The 26,517-nt window shown below is 40.7% G+C and overlaps 1 protein-coding gene across 1 annotated transcript in view; it reads left to right on the forward strand.

Annotated features, from left to right (window-relative positions):
- Nucleotides 1-23,340, forward strand: part of LOC134440478 (interferon-induced protein 44-like) — a 31,268-nt gene extending 7,928 nt beyond the window's left edge. Inside the window, exons 3-9 of the mRNA XM_063190577.1 lie at nt 186-275; nt 597-636; nt 1,797-1,995; nt 3,021-3,170; nt 3,284-3,467; nt 20,810-20,910; nt 21,099-23,340. Coding sequence (XP_063046647.1) covers nt 188-275; nt 597-636; nt 1,797-1,995; nt 3,021-3,170; nt 3,284-3,467; nt 20,810-20,910; nt 21,099-21,266 — 930 coding nt within the window. The 5' untranslated portion in view covers nt 186-187 and the 3' untranslated portion in view covers nt 21,267-23,340. The remainder of the gene's footprint in view (nt 1-185; nt 276-596; nt 637-1,796; nt 1,996-3,020; nt 3,171-3,283; nt 3,468-20,809; nt 20,911-21,098) is intronic.
- Nucleotides 23,341-26,517: the final 3,177 nt, after the last annotated feature.

Raw genomic sequence — 26,517 nt, forward strand, 5'->3', positions numbered from 1 at the left:
CTACTGATTGTGTAGACATTTAAGTGGCTGGGGTCATGAGTATGTGTACAATAAATATATTTAATAATCAACTTTAATGCTGACAGGATTATTTATTTGCAAAATAGTGATTTATACATTGAAATAGATATAGATAGACATAGTTGTTATTGACATGGGTGCATGTTTCTGTTAACTCATTACAGTCATGGGTACGGAACAAAGCAAGCAAGAATCATACTCTACTCCTACTCCTACTTGTCCTCCTCCTACTTATACTCCTCCTCCTGATCCTTGTAAGTCTTCTGGGTGCATACTGCATACATAATGTCCCTTAACTTAAGCCTATATACTATAAACATGTAATTTATATTCTATACAATTCTACAAATATAGCCTACTGTAGAAATGCTTGTTTGATTCCTGAATATTTATTGCTTATGTCATACCAGTCAAAATTGAATTGCTCTGAAGACACACTGTATTACAGAACTACTGTAGTGCCTGTTGTTGCCATTTAATTACTGTGTGTCCACAGCCATCCTCTGAATGTTTTAAGATCATAGTCTAACAATAATGTTTTTCTCCGTTATCTATTTGTGTTGTCAATGATGCAGTGCTTCCAGAAAACTGGAGACCCATTGACTTTGATGCATCGTAAGTACTTGGAAAGCCATATCATTTTGAAACAAGTTGTGTATGAATTGCACTTATAGACTTATTCACTGAATATAAGCAAAAATTAGTTTTTTGTAAGGTGTTCATGTTTTTGTTACATAGAAGGTATTGGGTGGGCCTGGGCCCATAGAAAATCATTTAAAAAAGGAAAACATCACAGCTCCTGTGCACCCTCATGTTCCATCATCAATTAAGTGAAAATAAGTCCCTTGGACCAAAACACCTTACAAAGGACAAATTGCAAAAAAATAGTTATCTTTTCTGCAATTGCAGTTGTCTTCTGCTTCCTCTTGACATCATTCACAAGTCAAGTGTTTCTTTTACAGTACAGGTGTCACTTAACCACAAAGAATTGAACGTTGCGTTGCCATCATACCAAAACACATTGTAATTAGGGAAGGTATTTAGTGAAACCTGACATTGCACTTTTATCTTTGAGGAGAAACAGTGCTCCTTCTGAAAATGTAATGCAATGTTAGGCCCAGGGTACAATATCCCTTGCCATGTGATGTGCGCAACCATCTGCAAATAAGTGCACATAGTTCCTTAAAAATGATAAGACCTCTACACACAATACTAGAAGTATCATCTAGGGGGTAGATAGCCAATGGTAGCCTGGGCGAAAGGCGAGTGTTGACTCGTTTCCATGGAGGGTGGGTAATGGTCTGAACAAACTCTGAAATTTAAATTAATTGGACTTCCGAATTCAAATTCAAATTCAAATTGTGCTTTATTAGCATGACGGTTACGATACAGTGTTGCCAGAGCACAGAAATAACAAGACAAAAGGCCAGTGTTAGCTTAACCAATCAGTAACGAACTCCGTGGGTGAGTTCAAAATCACCACTCTCAACTATTTGCTGATTGGGCGATAGGAGCGTTGCGCCAGATTGTAAGTTGCTTAAAAGGTGTCTGCCAAATGCAATGTAATGTAATGTAATGATATTCACATGAACGACAGCCATGACTATAACTTCTGTCATCTTGAACTTTGACAGAAAATGTTTTAACTGAAAGTAACTGTTAATTTTGAGCGTTGTGAGTGATGTGTGAAGGTCAATGGACTTCCAAATGACAACAATAGTTGTGCAAGTTTGAAGATGCAAAACATTCTGAATTTCATTTGCTTATGTCCACAGAAAAAAGACAAAGCTTTTAGAGAAGGTGACAAATTTTGAGATTACCCACCCAGAGGTTCGTCAGTTGCACATACTTGTTCATGGCCCGGTTGGAGTGGGGAAGTCCAGTTTCATCAGCTCCATTGCAAGTGTCTTTAAGGGTCGCATGGTTCAAGCATCTCTGGCTGATTCTACTGGTGGTACAAGCTTCACCAAGAAGGTAAGATGACATTCGAATGGATATTATAGATTTTTACATTTTAACTCATCAAGGGTGGAGGTTCCCTCAATGAATAAGACAACGCTAAGGTCGAGCAAGGACAGAGTAATACCGAAACCTCCCTGTGCTTGACCTTATATTGCCTTCAGTGCATCAGAAAAAATCCTGGGACTGATGACATCACTGACTAGAATTCTGGTGGTTCATGGCACTATAGCTTGGAACAATACACCATCCAATTACTGTGCCACGAGCCCAGGGGCGCCGCCAGGAATTTTGAGCCCTATGAAAGATTATAATTTTGGGCCTAACTGTGCATGCACTACCACAAAGTGGAAATGTTCAAGTTTGTTGTTAGGCCTATGTGGCACCTATGTCACCGCCCTTTCCTGGCAGCTCATGGGGCTGAGAAAGTAAAAAACTTTGACTGGGCTGTAATGGACTGATCAAACCCATTTTCCCATCCACCCCACATTACCTCCTAGATCACACATATGCCGTACCTCAGAATTAATGATAACCAATGGTGTGATTGTCGACTTCACTTGTCAAGCTATTTGTTAGTTACAGTATATACGTCCACATTTTTTTAATTATTTGGACAACACAACAGCAGTTGTGTGTCTGACGTGCAGCCACTTCAGCCACGGTGCAGCCGTAGTGCTGGCTTTGCATCCTCAGCCTTGGTTCATGTCAAATACCTAAGGCGCATGTTGTAGTCTCCTACCCAGTTTCGCACACAAATTAAAATCACAATGGGTCACCGCGCGTTCAAGGTTATTTTTTAAGGAGTTTAAGGTCAGGATCTCGGGATTCCTGAAAGAATGAAGGCAGCATCAGTGCCTTATTCAGTGTGCAAACCTGCTCTTACCATTGAACTGGTCTTTTTTGGGTGCATTCATCTGCTTATTTCTCTGAACATCTAGAGCACAACAATACCCTTACTTCTAGATTTTAACTCTCATCAAAACATGTCTGTACATACCCTGTGAAATCTATACAGTGAAATCATATTTCCTTTGTAGTTCCACACAATAAAATTCAGAAATAATGGCAAGAAGATCCTGCCTTTTGTCATCAGTGACATCATGGGACTGGAGGATGACGAGGCAACTGGGGCTTGTACTGATGATCTTGTGATGGCTCTAGAAGGTCATCTCAAAAGTGGATACTGTGTAGGTAGTATATATATATATGCATGCACAGATTTGTTTTACCGCTTTCTGTTGTAACTATAACATTTAAGGCCAGGTCAAAATGTTCTACAAACATTTTCTGTGTTGTTCAGTTTGACCCTGTAGGCTCTGTGCAAAAAGAAGACCACTTCTACAACAGCTGTCCGACCCTGAACGATAAAGTCCACTGCCTGGTCAGTCTCCTACCTGGAGACAAAATCGGCCTGATGCAAAATGCACAGGTCCAATCTGTCATCCGAAAAATGCGGGAAATCAGAGAGAAAGCCTCTGAACTGGGTAGGTCTCTCTTTATTTCCAGAAAGCATATGAAGCGGAGTGGTGGTGACTCAGGGAATTGCGCCCCAAGAATTCTAAAGATATAATGCAAATAGTAGGACACAAATAAGTGCACATCGAAACAACCAGAGACGTGACTTCCAACAATATGAAAGTTATTTTTATTAACAGACAAAGACGCATAGAAAAATGTATTTTTACAAAGTAAGCTTGTAGGTCAGTATGCCCTTTATTATCCCACAGTGGGGAAATTCATGTGTTGCAGCAGTAACACACATACAACGTGTGCAAAAGGCAAGGCAAGGCAAGGCAAGGCAAGGCAAGGCAAGGCAAGGCAAGGCAAGGCAAGGCAAGGCAAGGCAAGGCAAGGCAAGGCAAGGCAAGGCAAGGCAAGGCAAGGCAAGGCAAGGCAAGGCAAGTTTATTTATATAGCGCATTTCATACACAGGTGCAACTCAATGTGCTTCACAAAGTTAACAAATGTAAAAGAAAGGAAACAGGGAAGAAAGAAGGAGATAAATTAGAGTCAAAAACATTTAAAACACAGATAAAACACAAGGTAAAAAATAATAATAAAATAAGAAATAAAATAAGCATAAAAAAAAATAAAAAAAATAAAAATAAGAATGATATGTAATTTAAGCTAGGGGAAAGCATCTGAGAACAGCTTTGTCTTGAGTCTAGATTTAAAGCTATCAATAGTGGGTGCATTTTTTACATAATCTGGAAGCTGGTTCCAAAGCTTTGAAGAATATAAGCTAAAGGCTGCCTCTCCACACTTTGTTTTGACTTTTGTAATCACCAGCAAATTTTTCTCCGTTGACCTTAGTGACCTGGGCCTCGTTTCCCGATAACGATGGTTCTTAGCCTTACGTGTGTCGTTAACCAGTGATCCTACGAATGTTCTTAGATTTCCTACGACTGTTTCCCAAAGACACTCGTACATGAACGCGCGTGCACAGCCTCTAAGATCATTCGTAGTGTCGCTCTTAAGGATCGCTGTCCACATGTGTGGTGCTGAAGTGTCCTCGGAGTGAACTGCGCCGTCATGCTTCTAAACCATTTACAAAATGTAAGGCGTGTGTCAGTATCAAAAGTTGTTTTCTATAATAAGGGTGGGACTACATTTGTAGCAGTTTACAACTATCGACAGGATATATTGTTGGCAAATGAAATAAAATGCACACACACACAATGAAATCATGCAAAACCATGAGATACGCCGTTAAACCAGATAAAGCGCGTGCAGTCGGCTACCGTGCTTAATATTTACAGTGAGGAGAATAACTATCTGATCCCTTGCTGATTTTGTTGGTTTGCCCACTAATAAAGACATGATCAGTCTTTAATATTAATGATAATATGTATTCTAATATGGAGAGAAAGAATATCAAAAAGAAAATCCAGTAATTAACTCTAAAGAATATATAATAATTGATTTATATTTAATTGAGGGAAATAAGTATTTGATCCCCTGCCAACCATTAAAGGGGCATTCCACCGGTGGAGACATGAATATGTTACTGAAAGTGGGTCATATTTATAGTAGAATAGTAACATACATTTCTAATTTGGTGCCTTCTTGGCCAAGAAAAGGCAGAAAATGACTTTTTAGTGCTTGTGGATTTGTGACAACAATCCCCATAATGCACTGCGATGCTCAAGTTCCACAGGCCACACCCAGTTATTTGGGACTCTATGCATCATCCCTCCCTCAGCTTGCATGCAGTGTTGCCAGATTGGGCTGTTTAGGATGTGCTTAGGATGGTCGTGTGCGGGTAAAAATGGCATTTAGCAGAAAAACCTGCCCAATTTTAGCCATAGAAATCAATAGAATTGGGCGGGATTTTGAGCTTCTAGGCTGGTTTTGAGCATTTTTTGGGCTGGAAATCATCAGCCTCATCTGGCAACCCTGCTTGCAGGTGCATCACAGCGGGACAGACATCACTGGAAACTGAAAAGGAGAAGCTGGAGCACACTGCAGCTTAGTTTTCAAGACTTTATTTTGTGCACACACGCGACCAACGTTTCTGTGTTGCTACACCTTCTTCAGAGTCAAATGATAGCAAGACAGAGACACACATTTCAAGACTTGACATTCACAGGTGATCCTACTTGGTTTGGCTAAATTGGTCTGATCTCATTGCAGGTAATTGACCCCACCCCCCAACACCAGGACAAGATTGTAGACAATTAGACAGCTTGCCAACTTCCCAAAACAAAATAAAAAAGTGAAAAAAACAATAGGCCTACACAAAGAACATTGTCAATAAAACCACAGCTACAATTATTACAAGACCACAGCCGCGATGCTGGAACAATTTGTTACAGAGAGCAAGACATATTGTGTTCCTCATTTATGCCCTGAGGCTCCACTGAATTTAGAGTATGAATCCAAAATGCCTTTCTACGAAGCCTCTCTGTCTAATTGTCTGCAATCTTGTCCTGGTGTTGGGGAGGTGGGGTCAATTACCTGCAATGAGATGAGACCAATTTAGCCAAACCAAGTGGGATCACCTGTGAATGTCAAGTCTTGAAATGTGTGTCTCTCTCTTGCTATCATTTGACTCTGAAGAAGGTGTAGCAACACCGAAACGTTGGTCGGGTGTGTGCAAAAAATAAAGTCTTGAAAACTAAGCTGCAGTGTGGTCCAGCTTCTCCTTTCCAGCTATGCCAGTGACTTACTGGCAGTGTTGCCAGATGAGGCTGATGATTTCCAGCCCAAAAAATGCTCAAAACCCGCCTGGAAGCACTAAATCCCGCCCAATTCTATTGATGTCGATGGGAAAGATTGGGCAAGTTTTCCTGTAAAATGCCATTTTTACCCGCAGACGGCTATCCCAAGCAGCCCAATTGGGTGGGAAACAGCCCAATCTGGCAACACTGCTTACCGGAGCCTCAATGCCAGTGATTTCAAAAGCACTGGGACACTGATCTATGATAGGTCTGTTAGAGCATTAGGTCCAACCCCCTATGGGCGGGGATGAAAAGGTGGGAAAAAGGCTTGTAGTCTCAACAGAAATCCACCTCTCTTACACTTCCTATGTCGATGATGCAAAATGACCATTTTTACATCATTGACATAGGAAGTGTTAAGAGATGAATGCTGGTTTCTCCTATCTCAGGGGGAATTGAGAGATTTTTGCAAGACCATTCAAAAGTATGACTGGGTGTCTAGCAATGGAAAGCCTAATGCAAAATGGGTGGAGTGTCCCTTTAAGAGTTCTGATCCCGCAGATCAAATGGCACTTCCAATCAACTTGTTATCTGAATTGAACACACCTGTTAATAGTAACCTGCACAAAAGACACATTGAATCTGCAGAATCAGTCCATAGAATCAGTCAATCAATCAAACTAAACTCGCCAACATGGGACAGACCAAAAAGCTGTCAAAGGATGTCAGGGACAAGATTTTAGAACTCAACAAGGCTGAAATGGGCTCCTGGATATTAAAGAGCAAACTGTTGGTGCATTTCTTCCCAATTTTAGGACATACAAAATGATCATCAATCATCAATCTTAGGGCTGTCTCTGGTTCCATACAAGATTTGACCTTGTGGGAATTTAATAACCAGAAAAAAGGAGATAAAGCACCTTAAAACTGTATGGGAGGAGCTAGGAAATGATCTCAAGGCAGCTGGGACCTCAATCACTAAGAAAACTATTGGAAACACTTGATACCACAGCGGATTAAAATCCTACAGTGCATGTATGGTACCCTGGCTTCAGAAGGAACCTGTTCAGGCTCACCTGAGGTTTGCCAATGAACGTCAAACTGGATTAGGATATGATTGGGAGGTGCTGGAATCAGATGACGCCAAAATCAAACTGTTTGGCATTAACACAACTCGATGTGTTTGGAGGAAGAGAAATGCTGCCTATGATCCCAAGAACAACACCTTCTCCAACATCGTAAATGAAAGTGGTAACATTATGTTTTGAGGTTGTTTGTCTGGCCAAGACACAGGACAACTTCACATCGTCAAGAAATTGATGGAGGGAGACATGTAAACATACAATGCTGCATGCCAACCTCTTTCCCACCACCACTAGACTGAAGGTGGGTCATGGATTGGCCTCCCAAAATGATAATAATCCATACCATACAGCCCAAGCAACGAAGGAGTAGCTCAAGCAGAAGCACATTAAGGTCATGAAGTGGCCTAGACAGTTTCCAAACATTAACCCTATAATAATCCTGTGAAGGGAACAGAAGCTCCCATTTGGCAAGCTACAGTCATACAACTTAAGTGATTTAGAGATGATCTGCAAAGAAAAGTGGACAAAAGTCCTTTCTAAAATATCCACAAACATTGTCATTAACTGAAAGACACATCTGACCTCTGTATGAGAAAACAAGGGCTTTGCCACCAAGTATTTTATCTTCTTTGACTAGAGGGGTCAAATACTTATTTTCCTCAATGGAATACAAATCAATTAAAATATATTCTTCAAAGTTATTTTCTGGATTTTCTTTTTGATATTCTGTCTCTCTTTATTAGAATACATTTTATCATTAATATTATAGAATGATCATGCCTTTATTAGTGGGCAAACCAACAAAATGAGCAAGGGATCAAATACTTATTCTACTCACTGTAAGAAGACAAATAGGCCTAGGAGTTCCAAATTGGGATGCGCATTTGGGGAGCGGCGCGCAAAGTAGCCTACCGTGCACTCAAGGCTTTAACAACTGTGGGGGACATTTTGCACGGCAGTCTGCTGTTATTAAAACAAAAAATCTACACGAATCCCCATCGCTGCCTTTTTTATGTCATAGTTTACCCTTAGCCTACAACTATCGTGTATTTTCTGCGTCGCCTTCCCTTTCTTAGGGTACTTGAAAATGAAAGAGGGCGCAATGACTCGCTGACCGTTAGTGGCCTTCCGACATCACCACTCTTGTCTGGTCGCCGAAGCCCCCTATTTATTTTGCGTGTGGATGCCTTGTTCTTGTTCACGAAGCACCCACACAAATTATGATTGATCACAGTTTAATAATGCCCTGATTTATCAAACACAGCTGAACTATTTTACTGCCTGTAAAATATTTCCCAAACACATTGCTTTTATTTTATACACTTACACAATTAATGTTACCTTCTTATTTTCGTTACAGTGTCAACTGTGGTGCCATGATATTTACACTCCCGTCTTAAAACGTCAACTTGAAGCGCAAGTTTCCTCTTTTCCTATTGGTGTCTCCACTGTGCCATGCCACTCACGTCTTAAAACACCAATCTCATGCGCAAGTTTCTTCTTTTCCCTTCATATCCTGTGGGTGTCTCCACTGTGCCATGCCGTTACGATCAATCTCAGCGCGTTAAGACTACTCCAGAACACTCGTGGATTTCTCTTAGAGTTACGTGTCAACCTGCGATGGTTCTTTGCTAAGTTGGCTTTGGGAAACGCTCCGTGAGCTCTACGATGGTGTTACGTGTGAACTTAAGTAGCACGTAGCGTTACGTAGTACTTAAGGCCCTTTCGGAAACGAGGCCCTGGTTGGTGCATACAGCTGAAACATATCCAGTAGATATTTGGGGCCCATTCCATTTAATTATTTAAACACAAGTAGCATTGCCTTAAAATCAATTCTGTAGCTTACTGGGAGCCAATGCAGCGATCTTAAAATTGGAGTAATGCGGTCGAACTTCCTTGTTTTTGTAAGAGCCCTTGCTGCTGCATTTTGTACAAGTTGAAGCTGTTTAATGGTCTTTTAGGGGAGGTCAGTAAAAAGACTGTTACAGTAACAACCTTACACCTTTTTGGTAAAACTCACTTGTTTACCACCACACATGCTTGACACCATCTAAAGCAAATGTGTTCATCTTGGTCTCTTCAGATCACACGACATGGTTCCAGTGATCCATATCCTTGGTCTGTTCATCTCTCTTGAGACCAAGATAAACACATTTGCTTTAGATGGTGTCAAGCATGTGTGGTGGTAAACAAGTGAGTTTTACAAAAAAGGTGTATCCTCTCATAAGCCAAGCATAGTAGTGGGACTGACATGGTTTGGGGATGCATGAATGCTGTCAACATTGGCAATCTGAAATACACCTAAAAGAAACATACATGTCAACATGCACTGTGACTACTGAAGCAGATCATGATATTCATTTTCTTGTCATCCCTTTTCATTTCGTTTCATTTTGAGACGATTCGAGCCAACATAGCCCCTTCTCTACAGGATTTTAATCTGGGGTGTACTCACTTTTGTGAGTACATGTTCAAACATTAATGGCTGTATTTTGTTTTTTTTCTGAGTGAACAAGAAATTTAAGCGGTTAAATATGTTGTTAAAAGGTCACTAATCATTGTGTCAAAGTGAAATTTCTGTAATGCTTTCCTGTGAAAAGATATACTCAAAAATCTGCAAAACTGTGAGGGGTGTATTCACTTTCGTGATATACTGTAGCTTTCATGGAACCGTTGAAGTTTAGGTCACTGTCAATGAGGAACCAAGATTTTTAACTGGTTCCCTTGCTTTCAGTCCCTTCGTTTCAAGGATAGTAGCAATCTTTTGTCTCTCCTCTCTTTCCCCAAATATAATTACTTCAGTTTTATCTGTGTTCAGCTGGAGGAAATTGTGAGACATCCATTTGTTAATTTGGTCCATGCAATGATAGAGTGATTCAAGGGGGGTGTAGTCATTGGGGGACATAGATAAGTAGAGTTGGGTATCATCCGCAAAGCTATGGTAATTTATGGATTATTCTCGATAATGTGTCCCAGTGGCAGCATATACAGATTGAACAGTAGTGGTCCCAGAATGGAGCCCTGGGGGACCCCACAGTTCAGAGACATCGGTGATGAGGTATGTCTTCCAATGGCGACAAAAAAACTTCTTTGTTGTAAGTAGGATTTTAACCAGTTGAGCACTATGTCTGTACAGCCAACCCAGTGTTCCAGTCTATGTAGTAGTATGGCATGATCAACTGTGTCAAAAGCTGCGCTTAAATCTAGTAGCACCAAGACGGATGATGTGCCAGCATCAGAATTCAATCTTATGTCATTCATAACTTTAATAAGAGCTGTTTCAGTGCTGGGGTAGGCACGGAAACCTGATTGAAACTTATCAAGGTAGCTTTAGACATTAGAAAGGCAGTTAATTGAAAGGCAGTTAATTAAATTAAATCAATTTTCTCTATTATTTTACCCACGAATGGTAGATTGGATATGGGCCTATAGTTGTTTAGTACCAGTGCATCCAGGTTGTTCTTTTTCAGTAAGGGTTTCACAACTGCTTCTTTCAGACAGCTTGGGAATATGCCTGTTTGTAGTGAGGTGTTGATGATCTGAAGTACATCTGGTGATATTAGATGTAAGATGGATTTGAAGAAGGCTGTTGGTAGAATATCTAAGTCAGATGTAGAGGAGCTAAGACATTGTATCGTTCTATTAAGATTGTCCACATCAACTAAATGAACATTTCTCATGAGGTTAAAGGGGTATGCCACTATTTTGGGGCTCAGTACTGTTAAAATCGTTAAAAAGTATTTTTTCAATCTTTCCTTTGAAAAAGGATGCAAAGTCATTGCATTTGCTGACTGAGAGGAACTCAGAGGGCATTTGATTTGGGGGCCTTGCTAGCTTTTCCACAGTGCCAAACAGGACGCGTGCATTATTAATATTTCTGTTAACCCTTTAGCTCCCATAACGGCCGTGAACGTCCGGCTGGATCTGTACCATAACGGCCGCGGCCGGCCGGAATATTTTCATATGAAAATACGGCTGAACGGCCGTCATCATGCAGTTTTTCCAGCTTTCAAACACTTTAGCTCAATATTACAGACCCTCCTCGATATACTTTCAGTATAAAAACTATATGTTTATATTATATTATTTTTCAGTATTTAGATTTTATTACGAGATGCGCCGCTTTATGCGATTTGGCAATCTGCCGTCAATTCAAATGACGGCCGTCCGAGATTGGATGGCTACAAACACAACCATTCTGTTTCTACAACCAATATACACTAAATATGAAAACTTCCAACCCTCTTCGATCTATTTTCATGGTCAACAGCACATGTTTATGACTATTTTAGGCTATTTTAGATCATGTTGTTTTATTAGGCTTATGAGATGGTGTTCAACTGTGATGTGAGTTCTGCCATGGTCCTAAATAGCAAACACAACTGTCCAGCCGATGTCTACACGCTACATATTAAAAATGTAAACTGTCTTCGGTGTGTTTTCAGAGTCAAACCATATGTTGGTATCCAACTATCTTAGTTTCCTGGAACAACGATGCGACAGCTCTGCGTAACAGCGCATCTGGAAGCGCAGCATGATAGGCTACTCATTTTGCGTGTCAGCTTTGGCAAAGCAGTCAAGGACTGTTACTACTCCACGTGTCCTTCATAAAAATGTGCGTGAAGACGTTGAGTTGAATGCTAACTTCCAATAATCGCCTACCAACGTGGTGTTTGTAGCACTTCAATTCCGTATTACTCGGTGATGCCTGGCGCGTCTTACCTGTGCCAAATTGGGAGGGGAAACTTCCTTACAGCTCCATTCATGTCCTGGCTGCTATCGCTGACACTTCTACGGTTATCCTTACACGTCTTTGGCATGGTTTAGTTCAAACATTATTAGCTAGTGTAGTCCATTACAGTTATACCGCTTGAAACCGCTTGAAAACAGGACTTTTGGGTGAACGACATTTGTTGTCGTCACATGATCATTGTTCAACTTTGACCCTGGATGGATGGATGGATAGACGAAGGATAGATAGATAAATGGATAGATAGATCGATAGATAGATAGATAGGCCTAAATATATAGATATATAGATAGATAGGCCTAGATAATATCGGATTTTATCACATTTTTATCATTTAATCCACATCAAAGGCACTCTATGGGAATACTGAACAATTAATTATCCATAAATGATATACCATTTGAAAGTGTGTTTTCTCTACTTTAATATGAAAGTAACTTGTAATTGACACTTTTCATGTCTTTTCAAGTTATTTGACATTATTTAAAATATGACCAAAATGCAGCTTTTTTCTTAGAATTCTTGGTAGAATTCCGGCCTATTCAAAAAAAGTTCTGGTAGCTAAAGGGTTAATTATGTCAGAGAAAAAAGATTGTCTAGCTTTAGAAATGTCTTGGTTGTATTTCGAGAGTAGTATTTTCAAAAGTAGACGACATACATACAAACGCATGACCAAGAAGTAAAAAAAAATATAAGAGAAATAAAATAGAGATGTTATAAAATTAGAGATATTTCTGTCTAAATAAATACAGTACATTTTTAATTAGTAAAAGTACTTAAAACACAGATGTGGTGGAGTGTTAGCATCATAAGAAGAAAAAAGACAAAAAATAAAATAATAATTAACAAGATGGAGTCACAGCAGCATAGCATTGCCATTGTCATCATCATCATCATCATCATCATCATCATCATCATCACCATGACTTGTACAATGCTGTAGTACCAATGACAAATATTAAAAATGTACATTCTAAAAGGATTGTAGGGGGGCACAAAGTCATAAGAAAAGCACATCACAAGTGGGCCAATAGTAACAAAAAAGACAAACCAATAACAAAAGAATAAAATTCAGCTGCAGTAAGCTGCAGGACATTGTTGGTTCTAATATACAATGTTTCAGTTTGTAGAGTATGGCGTGCTCTTATCCAGATTGTTTGTTGGCTTCTTGGGTTTGGGTGCTCTTTAGTCCAAGGTATAGTACTTCAAGGATCAAAAAATGACTAAGGCACTCCAAATTAAAAAAGTCCTACATGGACATATTAAAAACAAGGGCCACGCGTAGCGGCATGAGTGCCTTCTTCAGGGCAGTAACACAAAAGAACAAGGTAGTGCATTTGTTAGGGGTGTAGGTAAGAACAAGTGCAGACAACTAGATGATTAGTGTTGAGCTTTTCCAACTGCTGAACCCGCCTCTCACACAGCTCCCTGCAGTAGAGAGCTGTCAATAGGCTCGGTCGCAACCACGCAGCAAAAGATTTGATCAAAACGTGATTTGCTTGGTCTTAAAAAGGAGGGGATAACTGCGTCGCAACCAAGCTGGACACATCAGGACGACGAGATTTCAACAGCGGCAAAGAAGGTGGATCTATAGGTCTGTGGGTGGATCTACCTTTTTTGACAGCGGGTGTACCAGGGCGCCCTCTCGTGGAATTAAATAATCATGGCGCTAATTCCATGACGCGCTTACCATCGTCGGCACATGCTTATGAAATGCGAGACACTCTCTGCTTCTCTGAGAGAAATCGGGTGGTCTTGAGGTAGAGATACAGGTTACCACTCTGTGAATCATGGTACAAGTCTTAGTTAAATTTGTGATGATTTGGCTTCACTGCCATGTAATAATTCAGTTAATTAGTACTCACTTTAGGCTATTCATTTTGTGTTTTGGGACCAAAGTCGTCATTCAGATAGGACCGTTTTAAAATTACTTAACAGCGCCTGCTGCATCCTGCGAGGATTGAACCCAGGTGTTCAATATGTAGCTTTACCATGGCGCGCCAACCACAAAGGCCACTCTGTTTCGTGCACTTTCATACATAAAAGACAAGATAAGTCTCTCGCAACGGGTCTGTTTCCACATTAACCATCAGCAACTAAAGACTTCCTGTGTTTCGATGCAGTTTCGAACCGGGGACCTCATGAATGGAAGTCAGGCGCGCAACCACTACTCTAACCGTCGAGCAGGCGGCCCGCGGAATAGTACTGCTTTTGTAACCTACGGCATACACTCCTAACATGGCGAAGATGGAGCATCTGACGACAGGGTGGTTTGTTTCTCTTTTTTACTGTTGTAAGTGGGTTGTGCGACCATACATATGGATGATACCACTCTGAGTATGCTGCATTTGAGCATGAAATGCATTTCAGCATGTAGAAAATGAAGCACGTTCAACTACACACACATGAATCACATGAGAGCTATGAACACCAATCACAGCAGATTCCTCTGCCCAGCGCAGTAGGTTTTTGTTACTGCGTGGCTGCTTGACAAAACTTTTGTTCCCGCGATGGTTCAACGCCATGTGTCACGACTGCCAAGCAGAGGTCACTCCCTTCAACTGCGTCATGAACGGCAATTCTAACCAGGATGCTTCACGCGGACACAGTGAGCATGCTCGCTGCCTAGCAAATTTTCAACCTCGTCAAAAATACGCCATCATGAACGACCTTAATGAAACTAGCAAAACAAACTTTGGGCCCGCCTCTCACTCGGTTCCCAGACAGTAAACATTCACAAAGTCAAAAAAGTATACATATTTTACATGTTGTGAGACTACACAATGTACATACATGTACATGAAGTAGTCTATAAATAGACCTAGGCCCCATATTATACTGTGTGGCGAGACAGAGCTTGGTCATTTCGCCTTTGTGTTGTGAATACACTACAAACACACCCAGAAGGTAAGCCTCATGACTTATTAAAGAACTGTGCAATGAAATCTAGTTCCACATCACACCCGGTATAATTATTATAATAATAATAATAATGATAATAATTGTATTTGTATAGCACTGTGTCATACAAGGCATGTAACTCAAAGTGCTTAACAAATGGGAAAAAACATTGTTAGAGATAGATTTAAAAGGAGAGGTATAGAGGAGAGGCAGAAAAAGCAGGAAGGCAGAGGAAGAAGAGATAGACAGAGAATGTAGAGTCATAAGGTCAACGTAGGTTAGGACCAGGATTCTTAGATGTGTAAGGTCCATAGTGGCTGGGCCTATCATAAGTCATAGATAGTCACACAGAGATTGGGCGCTCAGGTGCGGCCCCTGGTGGCATCAGGGGTGAGGAAAAACTCCCTTTCGCTTGATTCATAGTTTGTGAGGGGAAAAAAAAAGCTCAGTGAGGTCTGAGAAAAAAGACCCCCTGTAGTCAGGAAGAAACCTCAGGCAGAGACCAGCGGCCACCTAGGGGAGCCCCCTGCCAGGGCTGGATTGCGAGTAGTAAGGGCGCTGCGGCAGCTGGGACACTATGACGCCTTGGCAGCTAGGAGTTGGCAAGGATGAAGAGGTGGGTCTTCAGCTGCTTCTTAAAGGAGTCGACGGAGGTGGCTGATCGGATCTCGATGGGGAGGGCGTTCCATCTCTTGGGCGCATAGCAGGCAAACGCGGCGTCGCCGATCTTCTTCTGCGGGGGGGTGGGGGTCCTTAGCAGCTTGGCGTCAGTGGACCTGAGAGCTCGAGCAGGGGCATAAAAAGAGAGCATGTCTGAGATATAGCTAGGGGCAAGTCCATTTAATGCTTTAAATACTGTGAGCAGAATCTTAAAGTCGATTCTGTATGAGACAGGTAACCAGTGCAGGTCTGCCAAGACAGGAGAGATGTGCTCCATCCTATTTTAAAAACATCTGAAATATCATGGGGAAAGACTCTTCAGAAACCTAGCTGACTCCGAGTTGCATACACACTCACGGTACATCACGTCAACACTACAAAGTAAAGACCGTTATTCACAATGGTTTAGGCAACCTAGTGTAGCCTAAACTGTTCATCTGTTTGGTGAAACAGCTTGCTTTTATGACAAGTGGAATACACTGGAATCTGATCTTGATCTTAGCTAGCAAGCTGCCAAAATAGCTACACTGTAAAAAATGCCCGTTGAAATTACGGCAAAAAACTGTCAAATTGCAACAGTCAGTGACCGTAAAATGTTAAACAGTTTATCTCTGTACTAAATATGGCAAGCTACTATTGAGTCAAAAAGCGCTACATGACTTTATTTTTGACAGGTGTCATATGTAGAAAATACTGGACTGTTCTCTGTAAACGAAAATATTGGAAAATACCGTTAAGTGAAGATGAAATTGTCAAGAAACGGTACATAACTTTATTTTTCACTGGTGTCATATGTAGAAAATACTGAACTGTTCACTGGAAAGAAAATATTTGAAAATACCGTTAAGTGAAGATGAAGTAGTCAAGAAACGGTACATGACTTTATTTTTCACTGGTGTCATATGTACACAGCAAATTTGTCAGAGTTAGATTGATCAGAGTTAGACTGGTGCTCAGCCAAAATCTAAACATCAAGAGTTGCAGCAAGACTACACAGCGTTATTTGACTCTTCTGGATCGGAGTTGCTGAGCTAAGAGAGCTAGAGAGTTAATGTTTAACCAAAGAAACTGGATCTAACCAAGAAGCATAATTTTGTTTATTTTCCGGTATCCACTTTATGTCGGGTGAACGCCCCTTTAGGAGACCTTCGGTTAGGAGACCTTCGGAGTCCTGAGGTTGAGAATAAATCAAGTCCCCTTAGCGCTGTAGATGGCGGTAGCGCACGTCTTGAGCAAACACCTCAAAAATAGAAGAAGAAGGAGAGGACAACGCCCCCTTAGGAGACCCAACTTGAGCCCACGCTTTTGCATTGAGTGGGCGTGGTTTGCGTAATCTTTCTCTTATCTAGTATTTTTGGTTTAACTCCCCAGAGAGTTATGAAAACCATGCCCCCCCAAATGTCAAATATTTTGGCAACATGAGCAGCCATTTTTGTTGAGTCCCCTATAAGTGAACCAAACTCAATCCTCTGTAATTGAACCAAATTGTGAACCAACAGACAAATAACTCTGTTCTGCTTTTCTTCACATTGTGTATACTACAAAAAGTAGGTGCTCTTTCTGGTCGTGTTAGGCTTTGTGAGTCCTCTTTTTGTCCAATAGATCTCTTGTGGTTGCACTTGTTCCAACTTGTCAAACCACTGATAGGCTGGTTGTAACAGGCAGAGTTTGATGTCAACACGCTATTTGATTAAGTAGTACAACCCTCTGCATGTGTTCATCCTGCGCAAAATTTCCCTTATTGGACTTTGAGGCTTTGCCATCAGAGTTTTTGATTGAGAGGCAAATTGACAAAGTAAACCTCTATAAAATTCAGAATATCCTTTTTTACATTCATCTTACCCAACAGAAAGCAATGGAGGTTATCATGAATTAAATATTAATTACTCCACAGAAAACAGATTGCCTGTCTGCTTGGCTCCAGGTGCCTCCACATTGTAGATTTGACAACAGTGAAGCTGGCAACTGAATAAACTGTGCAACAGTTAAGGACTGCAAATGGCAACAGTTTGCACATTTTGCAGTAATTCACTGTAACTTATATATTTCTCCGGTAACAGCCTACAGTTTAACCTCATTTAATGTGTAAAATATACCTATAGGCTAGCATAATTTGAAAAACTCTACCTGGGACAGCAATCCCTTGATTCAGTATCCTATCCTATTTGAAACTGTCATTCTACTTCATCCAAATCAATCTGTCAATCAATTCCTGACCTCAACTGAGTGCTAAGGGCTGTCATGCAATGATTAACTTAGTGCCTGCACCTGCAAAATGCCTCATCACTCGGGTCACATGGTTCACTTGAACATGTATTTAAACCGGGACTGTTGTATTGTACCGCTCACTGGTTGCTAGCTAGCTGGCTGACTGGTTGTAAGGCCGGCCGGCCGGCTGGCCTGCCCTCACCTGGCCTGGCCTGGCCGGCCCGGCTAGCAGGTCACGTTGTAAGGGTGGCTGTATGGCTTGCTAACTAGCTTGTTTGTTAGCTTGCCTGCCCCGCTAGCTGTGGCCTTCATTTTCCTTAAGGTTATTTTCAGGCCTTTTTTAAATAAGGAATGCATTTGCATGCCCTTCATTGATGATACTAGACTGGTCCTAGGTTGAGGTTTATCGGACTCCAGTGAGTAGAATCAGTCCAATCAGTTGTCTGTGATTGCAACTCTATAATTGGACTCACCTGAGTATAATCAGTCCAATCAGTTGTCTGATTGTAACTCTATAATTGGACTCACCTGAATATAATCCGTCCCCCCCCCCCACACACACACAGACACACCTTCACTCACCTTATTACCCCCCCTTATGCAGACACACACACTCACATCCACACACACTCATTCACTTAGCCCCATACCCCCCCCACACACACACACTTTAACGGTACAATACTTTTTTTTAACGGTAAAATACTGCAAACATCACAGCGTTTTAAAATGTAAACACATTTTTTTGCCGTACATGAGGGGAAACTTTTACCATAATTTAACGGTATAGTTTTGATATCTACTACTACCATTATTTCACCGTAAAAATATCATATAATTTTTTACCGTAATTTATTTAATGGTACGTTTTGGCAACCACTGCTGCCATAATTTTACCGTAAAATGTAAAAAATAATAATACCATTAAGTTATTTATTTAACGGTAGGCTTCGGCAACCACTGCTGCCATAATTTTACCGTAAAATGTAAAACTATACATGTAAGACTATACCGTAAAATGTAAAAGCTATACAATAAAATGAAAATCAGCTTAGCAAATTGTGATGTTTGGGCTTGCAGCTGGTGACGGTAATGTAATGTAGATAATAATAGTCTTATCGCGGGTATTGAATGGAACTAGATTTCATTGCACAGTTCTTTAATGAGTCATGAGGCTTATCTGGGTGCTTTTGTAACATGAAAAACGAATATACTGTATGTGACCAACTACACAGCTTTCAAAACCGTTTTGTTTCAATCAGCTAAGTTTCTGCCAAAATGTGAGGTTTCATGTCAGGGATTCCACATTGTACACAAATAGTGAATGCTGTTATCTCAGCTCTTTCTGCCACCCAGCATTTTGGCGCACAAACGTGTTTACAAGATTTGCCTATAGGTGGAGGCACACAGGGCAACCTAGTGTCCTGTCGGAGGCGAAGCCAACATTTCGGAGAAGCGGGCCCCACCATTACCCAATCCCCCATAATTTATCCCACCCTGATCAGCAAAGTGTAAGGGTATATCTACTGACAGTCCTTTTATAAGCTTGGGAAACTACTTTTCTCTCATTCAGAGCATTGTAGTAGTGGTAACAGGAGCCATTATATTGCAAGGATTGTACGTACCCCTCTCAATCACGTTAGGGTGGTGAGATATTTATTTTTTCATGTACCACTTAGTTTTACGTAATTGTAAAAACCCTACGATAAATGCAGAACATTATGAAGAGTAATAGTTTTGAAGCGAAACTTAACTATTCCTTTGTTATAATTAAGTTAATGTTTGAGAATATTAGCTCCGAGAAGTGCAGTGCATGATGGGTACACAATCTACAGACAACCTGCCCAGCTCTGAGCCTACCAACGTCCTTAGCACCTCCCCTCAATCGTGCAATTTAGTTGTTATCCTAACAATTTGCCATGTACTTAACAACAGAAATATCATTGCTGCATTGGCCATGCATTGCATTTCTGACGAAGGGCGTACCCATCATACACTGCACTTCTTAGAGCTAAATTTCTCAAACATGAACTTATTTAACACAAAGGAATAGCTTAGTTTTGCTTTCAAACTATTACTCATTGTTATATTAATTGGTATCGTATAAACTAATTGGTAGGGTATATGAAAAAATAACATCTCACCACCCCACCATCATTGAGAAGTCAACGTCCAATCCTTGCTATATAAGGTCTTCTGTTGCTTTTGAAATGGAATCAATGAGAATTAAATATATAGCTTTACCATTACATTATCATTTACTTTCTTACACTTTGCTGCCCAAGGGGGGCGTGGGTAGAGTGGGGGCCCTAGTGCGGGTGCCCTAAGCCATCTGGGCTGGAGCTTATACACATTGTATTCCGGCACTTACTGCTTACTCATAAATAGAAATCTAGGTGTAATAGGTCCTTACTAAGTTTATATTAGTAATAAATCCCTTATTCTGCAGGAACAAGACATTTGCGAATAAATGTCTAACAACTGTCTGATTTTGCTTAGAACATTACAAGTTACTTACACAGGCATTAATATTGTATGTATTAGTGTTAGATGTAACCCTTAAATAAAGTGTTACAGTAAAATCTTGAATATATCATTTGCAGATATTTTATGAAGCTTTAATTACTTAAGTGTGCGGATTGTCTTCTTTTTATACATCATTTTTTACTGAATCCTGCACCTTCTAAACACATGAGCAGGGGCCTATCACAACTTAAGTTTTGAAGCATTAATAAAACTTAGTTAATAATAAAAACATTTGCTAATATTTTGTTCATCATTAGTTAATTATTTTCTAAGTCTTTACAAAGCAGACATTATTATTAAGTGTTACCAGAAAATGTGTGCTTTTAGGCAAACCAATACTGTCTTCAGAAGCACTGAGAAGCTTCTTCAAGATGTCACAAAATCACAAAAAAATCCAACTTTATTTGTGATTTCTCAAATTTTCTTTTAAAGACACACAGTTTTCATTTGACTAGTCACATACAGTATGTGTGGTTATGTTGCATGTGAAATAGCAAATACTGTATGTAAAAGAAATCACTGTGATCTTTCTGTAGGAATCCCTCAAGTTATTGTCATGACAATGGTGGATAAAGCCTGTCCTCAAGTCAACAAAGACATGAAGATGATCTACAGGAGCAAGAAGATCAAAGAAAAGGTGTGTGTGTGCGTGTGCGTGTGCGTGTTCCATTTTCTCCAGTGTTAAATGCATCTCCTAGTGAAAGTCAATTGGACAAAAAGTTTTTTAAAAAAGAAAAAAAGAAAAGTTTTGCCTAAAGCAACCAATGACATTATTGTGCGTGTGCGTGTGCGTGTGCGTGTGTGTGTGTGTGTGTTTGTGTTCAGATGCTGGAGTGCGAAAGCAAACTGGGTGTCCCCATGAACTACATTTACCCAGTGAAGAACTACCATGAGGAAATTGAGCTGCGCAATGATCTTGATATTCTGCTTCTCTCCGCTCTCAAAGGCATCCTCAACTTTGCCAACGACCACGTGGAACAAATAGATGACTGAAACCAGAACATGTGTAAACAGTGCATCTGCAGTATTTTGCAGTACATTATTTGTATTTTTTGCAGTAAGTCTACTGTACATCTACAGTAGTAGGTCAACCAGGTCATTCATGGGACACACCAGGAGTGTAGGCTGAATTCCTACAAGAGGTTGTGAGGACTGTCATTACATTTTCCGTGTTGACTTAGTGTAGTGAAGACCCCTTGACAGTTTGTCCCGCATAATCAAGTGTGCTCGAAGAAAAAAAAAGTCTATCTATTCCTGAGACTTAGGCAGTCACACAGTATTTCCAAGACCCACCTGCATCAAAGCAAGTCAGAGGTGGGATATAACTTCGTTCCATGCTACTTTTTAACACCTTGTCCTAGCAGCAAACCGACCGATTCTTCCTTGTTATGCGTTCTATAGACCCCTTTAGAGTTTGTAAACAGGTATGACATAATTTGGCTGCGTGCGCACCACTGCCTCAAAACCGTCCATGCTCAGATATGCAGTGGGCACCACGGACACGGGTTTTCCTGGCGATGTCATCAGTCCAGTCAATAGTTTAATGTCTTGTAACAACAAACATCTCCTATGCTTCTGGAACAGTCTCTTCCCTCTCAAAATAGCATAGCAAGTGTACTTTTCAGAATCTCTATTTTTTTTATCAACGTACACGCTTCAGAACGGCAGTTTTTCTCTCTTTAGTGTCTGCACTGTCACCCAGTATTACATACAGAATAACCACTCCCGATTTCACCCATGCCTGCAGTTCTCCTAGCAGTCTCCCTCTAGAGTGCAGTACCACCCAGAAAAGTGGAGTCTCTCGTAATATCCTTACAATATCTCTGGTGTGTTTGAGTCAACGATGCGCACACATGAGGACGTCGACTCTGAATGGGTCTATTTGAAAGCTAACCGCGAGTAGCGGCAGTTCTCAATACCGATGCGATGCGCACATCGCAACGCGAGTGTAGGCTGACTTTTTGTCCAGTTGGGAGAATCCAACAACACTGTGCCACCATAGATCAATGTGAAAACAGACACTAGTCCATGACTTTTGCAACAGAATGCATCAGTGAAGCAGAAATTCAGTTAGTTATTGGTTTATTGCGAAATGCAAGTAGTTTCCCTTCACATGCTGAGATTCACGGTAGAGGACTATATATATTTCAACATCACGGTGCCACCCTGCATACATTACGAACCCCCCTGGCATTTGTAAAAGAATGTAGCCTAGATAAGAGCAGGAATTGTCAGCTAAGAATACTTAATCTCACTGTATTTATATAGTGACAATAAAGCACTCTAGTCTACTGCTCTCTACTCTATCAAGATGTTGAAGTGTTTCCCCAAATGCTGTGATGTTGTAGCTTGCTAAAATTATGCTACTATTGTAAAATGTACAGTATTGTAATGTATTGTAAAATCATATTTCATTGTTTTTCACGCTGTAGGCCTACATGCTACTTTTAAAACATACACTGTGTTGGATTTTGGACAGGACTGGCCTCACATGCGGATTGTTGTGAAAAGCAGAACTCCACACTGTCCTGTTGACTCTCTGTTGGCCTATATAAAAATTCGCGAATATGGGAATTTTCCTGATTTTTGGTAGCTCAAAGTTAACAGGTATGTTCTAGTCCAGCCAGGAGCAATACAAATATAATTTCTGAGCTCCTTTGGGAACTCCACCCAGGTTGTCAGGAAGCAAACAACTTTGAGCAGCTCCAACAGCCCTGAGAAGATGTGTGTTGAAGGCAGTGATGTAGTTTAAGCAGAGACGTTCTATTGGGGCTGAGAAATCTTCAGCACAGCCTTTTCTGGCCTCGACCAGTAGCAAACCATGGGAGGCGGGTCATTCATGCCGTTTGGGAAACATTAATGGTTATGCTCAAGGTCAGGCCAAGTCTCGAAGAGATTAAGAGACAATGACTAGAAAATGACTACACAGTCACACTCAAAAATGACATCCATATGTTCACTTTGTTGTCTTTGTCATTGTTGTCCTTTGATTTGTTCAACATCATCAACCAGCATCACAATATCTTCTTGTTCTATCTATCTTGTTAATAAAACCTGCTTGTCTGAATTTCTTCACAATTGGGTTTCTTTATCTATTTCTGGAACTTAAAGGGACACTGTGTGATATTTTTAGTTGTTTATTTCGAGAATTCATGCTGCCCATTCACTAATGTTACCTTTTTCATGAATACTTACCGCCACCATCAAATTCTAAGTATTCATTATGCCAGGAAAAATTGCACTTTTCATACATGAATTGGGGGATCTTCTCCATGGTCCGCCATTTTGTATTTCCAAAAATAGCCATTTTAGCTGCAAAAATGACTGTACTTGGACCATAAAAGAAAATATTTGTTTATTACTTTGAAAACTTTCATGTAAAGATCAAATTTGGCAATAGACAGCCCAGTTTCAATGAACAGCATAGTTGCAGTACCTTTTTTGACCATTTCCTGCACAGTGTCCCTTAGATACCAACAGATATTCTCTCATTCTCACATGTATGTTTGACATTGTGGAGTGTGCTTCTTACACACAGTTTCCAATTGGTCCAACCTAATTGGTCCATCATCGCCACCCAGTATCGCAATATCTTTACATCTCTTTTGCACGGCATTGTTAAAGAAAGTTGTTTCCATGAATTTCTTCACTGGACAATGACGTTTCCATATCTTTTTCATGAATCAGAACAATTAGCAGACAGTTAAGACCTCTCCTTCTGACTTCTATACAGCATGTCCCCCTAACAGACAATGTAGAATTCTAAGGAGATGATTGACCCTGTGTTGCAAAGTAAAAGCAACTCAAGATTATTTTCTTTTGATAACAAATGTAGCCTATTATTATTGACGTGTTTGGCCTGTTTACAGATGCATAAACAGTACAACCCAATGGACTTGTACATAAAGTCTATAGAGAGCGCAAGTAAACACCCAAGACAGATTACCAATGGTCTTACTGTAGGTGCTAGTTAGGCCTACTTAATAGTCCAGGAGCCCGGGGAGGTCTACCTAGTTGGGAAGGTTACCAATTTTTATGGGTACTATGATGTCTGGCATGGTCCCCAGATAGAGGAACAGCACGTCTGCCGGGTTCCCTCGGGTGGGTGTGGCAAGGAGGGGGTAAAACGGGCACCCAAAAAATGGGCTAGATCAGTTGGTGAGGTTACCACTTGGAACCTGTTGTAAATTGTTCATCATAGTCCCCTGATAGAGAAATGACCACTGCCAGACATTTTTAGTGGTGGGTTACCCCCGGCAGACGCCCCCGTATGATGATACCCCCAAAAATGGGCTAGATCAGTTGGTGAGGTTACCACTTGGAACCTGTTGTAAATTGTTTGTCATGGTCCCCTGATTGAGGAATGGCCACTGCCAGACGTTTTTGATGGTGGGCGGGGCTTGCCAGACATCATTAACTGGGGGGTAAAAAGTGGGCTAGATCAGTTGGTGAGGTTACCACTTGAAATCTCTTGTAAATTGTTCATCATAGTCCTCTGATAGAGAAATGACCACTGCCAGACATTTTCAGTGGTGGGGGACCCCCGGCAGACGCTCCCGTATGATGACATCCCCAATATAGGCTATGTCATTCACATAAGGTTTGAACCATTTTAGATAATTCCAACATGGAGAAATTATTGGAAGGGTCAATATATTTATAGAAACATGTTTTGGGTACTTTTTTAGGACAAAATGACTTTAATTTAACAGATATCACATTTCGAACAGGAATCAGTGTTTAGGCTTTCAAAAACAATGCAAAGATGAAGTGTTTCTGACTTAAAAAGTGCATTTTGTAGGATGGTGGCCAGAATATTTCACTCATTTTTACAAAATAATGAACCAATATTTACTATTATGACCAAAGTGAAGTAAGTTTTGCAGCTAAAAATGTCTATTTCAAAATGGCAGACAATTGAGAAGTTCCCCCTTTGCATGTATGAAAAGTGCAATTTTCCCAGCCATAAGAATACTTAGAATTTGATGGTGGTGGTTAATATTCATCAAAAGGTAATATTTTGAATGGGCTGTATGGATTCTGGGAAATGAACAACCAAATAAATTACACAACGCACCTATAAGCAATTCATGGACAAAATATGCCGACATTGAAAGCCTGTGATTGCACTATATGCACTATATGCACTGCTGCACCACTGTACGTATGTTAACAGCAATTTGAAATTTCCACTGTCCGGCAGTTCTGAATATTGAAATCATATTCAGGTAAATTTGGCCACTTTTTTTGCATATAAGTGAATGGCCCAAAGTGGCCCAATTTACTCAAATTCCCCAACATAGACATACACAGGACTGACATTAACTGACAGACATTAAAGTGCAAGACAGGACCAGTAAAATTATTCAAGTATTGAGAAATAATAAAGTGATGAACAAATAAATAGAGCTATGTCAATGTGGGGGCGTAGCAATGGTGTGATGCATGTTACAGGGCCCAGGCAGTTATTGTGAGATACTAAGGTGCAGTCACATTGTGTGTGTGTGTGTGTGTGTGTGTGTGTGTGTGTGTGTGTGTGTGTGTGTGTGTGTGCGCGTGCGCGTGCGCGTGTGTGTGTGTGTGTGTGTGTGTTTTGCAGGGGCCAAGCAGTTCTTGTGAGGTACAGTTCCATAGGTATAGTGTATGTAGGCCTATCTGTGCAAACAAATAATATATCCTTAAGTACACAACAAAGATCATGTCAACCTACAGCCATGGCAGCCATAAATACATACTAGAGCCCATACATTATCAGCAGCAGTAATAAAAGTAGTAGATATATCTTGGAGAACAGAGTGGGTTTCGTGCACAGCAAACGGTGTAAAGACTTGATGCAGTTGTTTTAGGGGGGTGATTTGTGTTCTAGGTCAATCCCATTCCTACACTGCTGTTGTATCCCGCTGCTGGAGTGTAAACTCTCTTCTGGCCTCCTCCATGTCCCTTGGTGTACTGGCATGTCTCCTGGCATCCCATCCATGCTGTGGACTCTGGTAGGGGACCCAGCAAACGTACTTGCCACAGAGCACATTATGGGCCAACTTGAATGAGTGGCACTAGCTGAACAAATGTTCATGATGGATGGAAGGTGAAATTGCCCACTCAACTTTACCCAGGAAGCAGTGGCATTGGTGGGCTTAATCAATGGTGAAGGGTTGTTCCAGCAGATGTCCTCCCTAAGAATTTTGTGTAGTTCACTCTCTATAACCCAGTAACAAAGTCAGAGATGGGTGCTGTGTGGATGGTC

Source organism: Engraulis encrasicolus, chromosome 2 (genome assembly GCF_034702125.1).
Source record: "Engraulis encrasicolus isolate BLACKSEA-1 chromosome 2, IST_EnEncr_1.0, whole genome shotgun sequence".
NCBI classification, from domain to species: domain Eukaryota; kingdom Metazoa; phylum Chordata; class Actinopteri; order Clupeiformes; family Engraulidae; genus Engraulis; species Engraulis encrasicolus.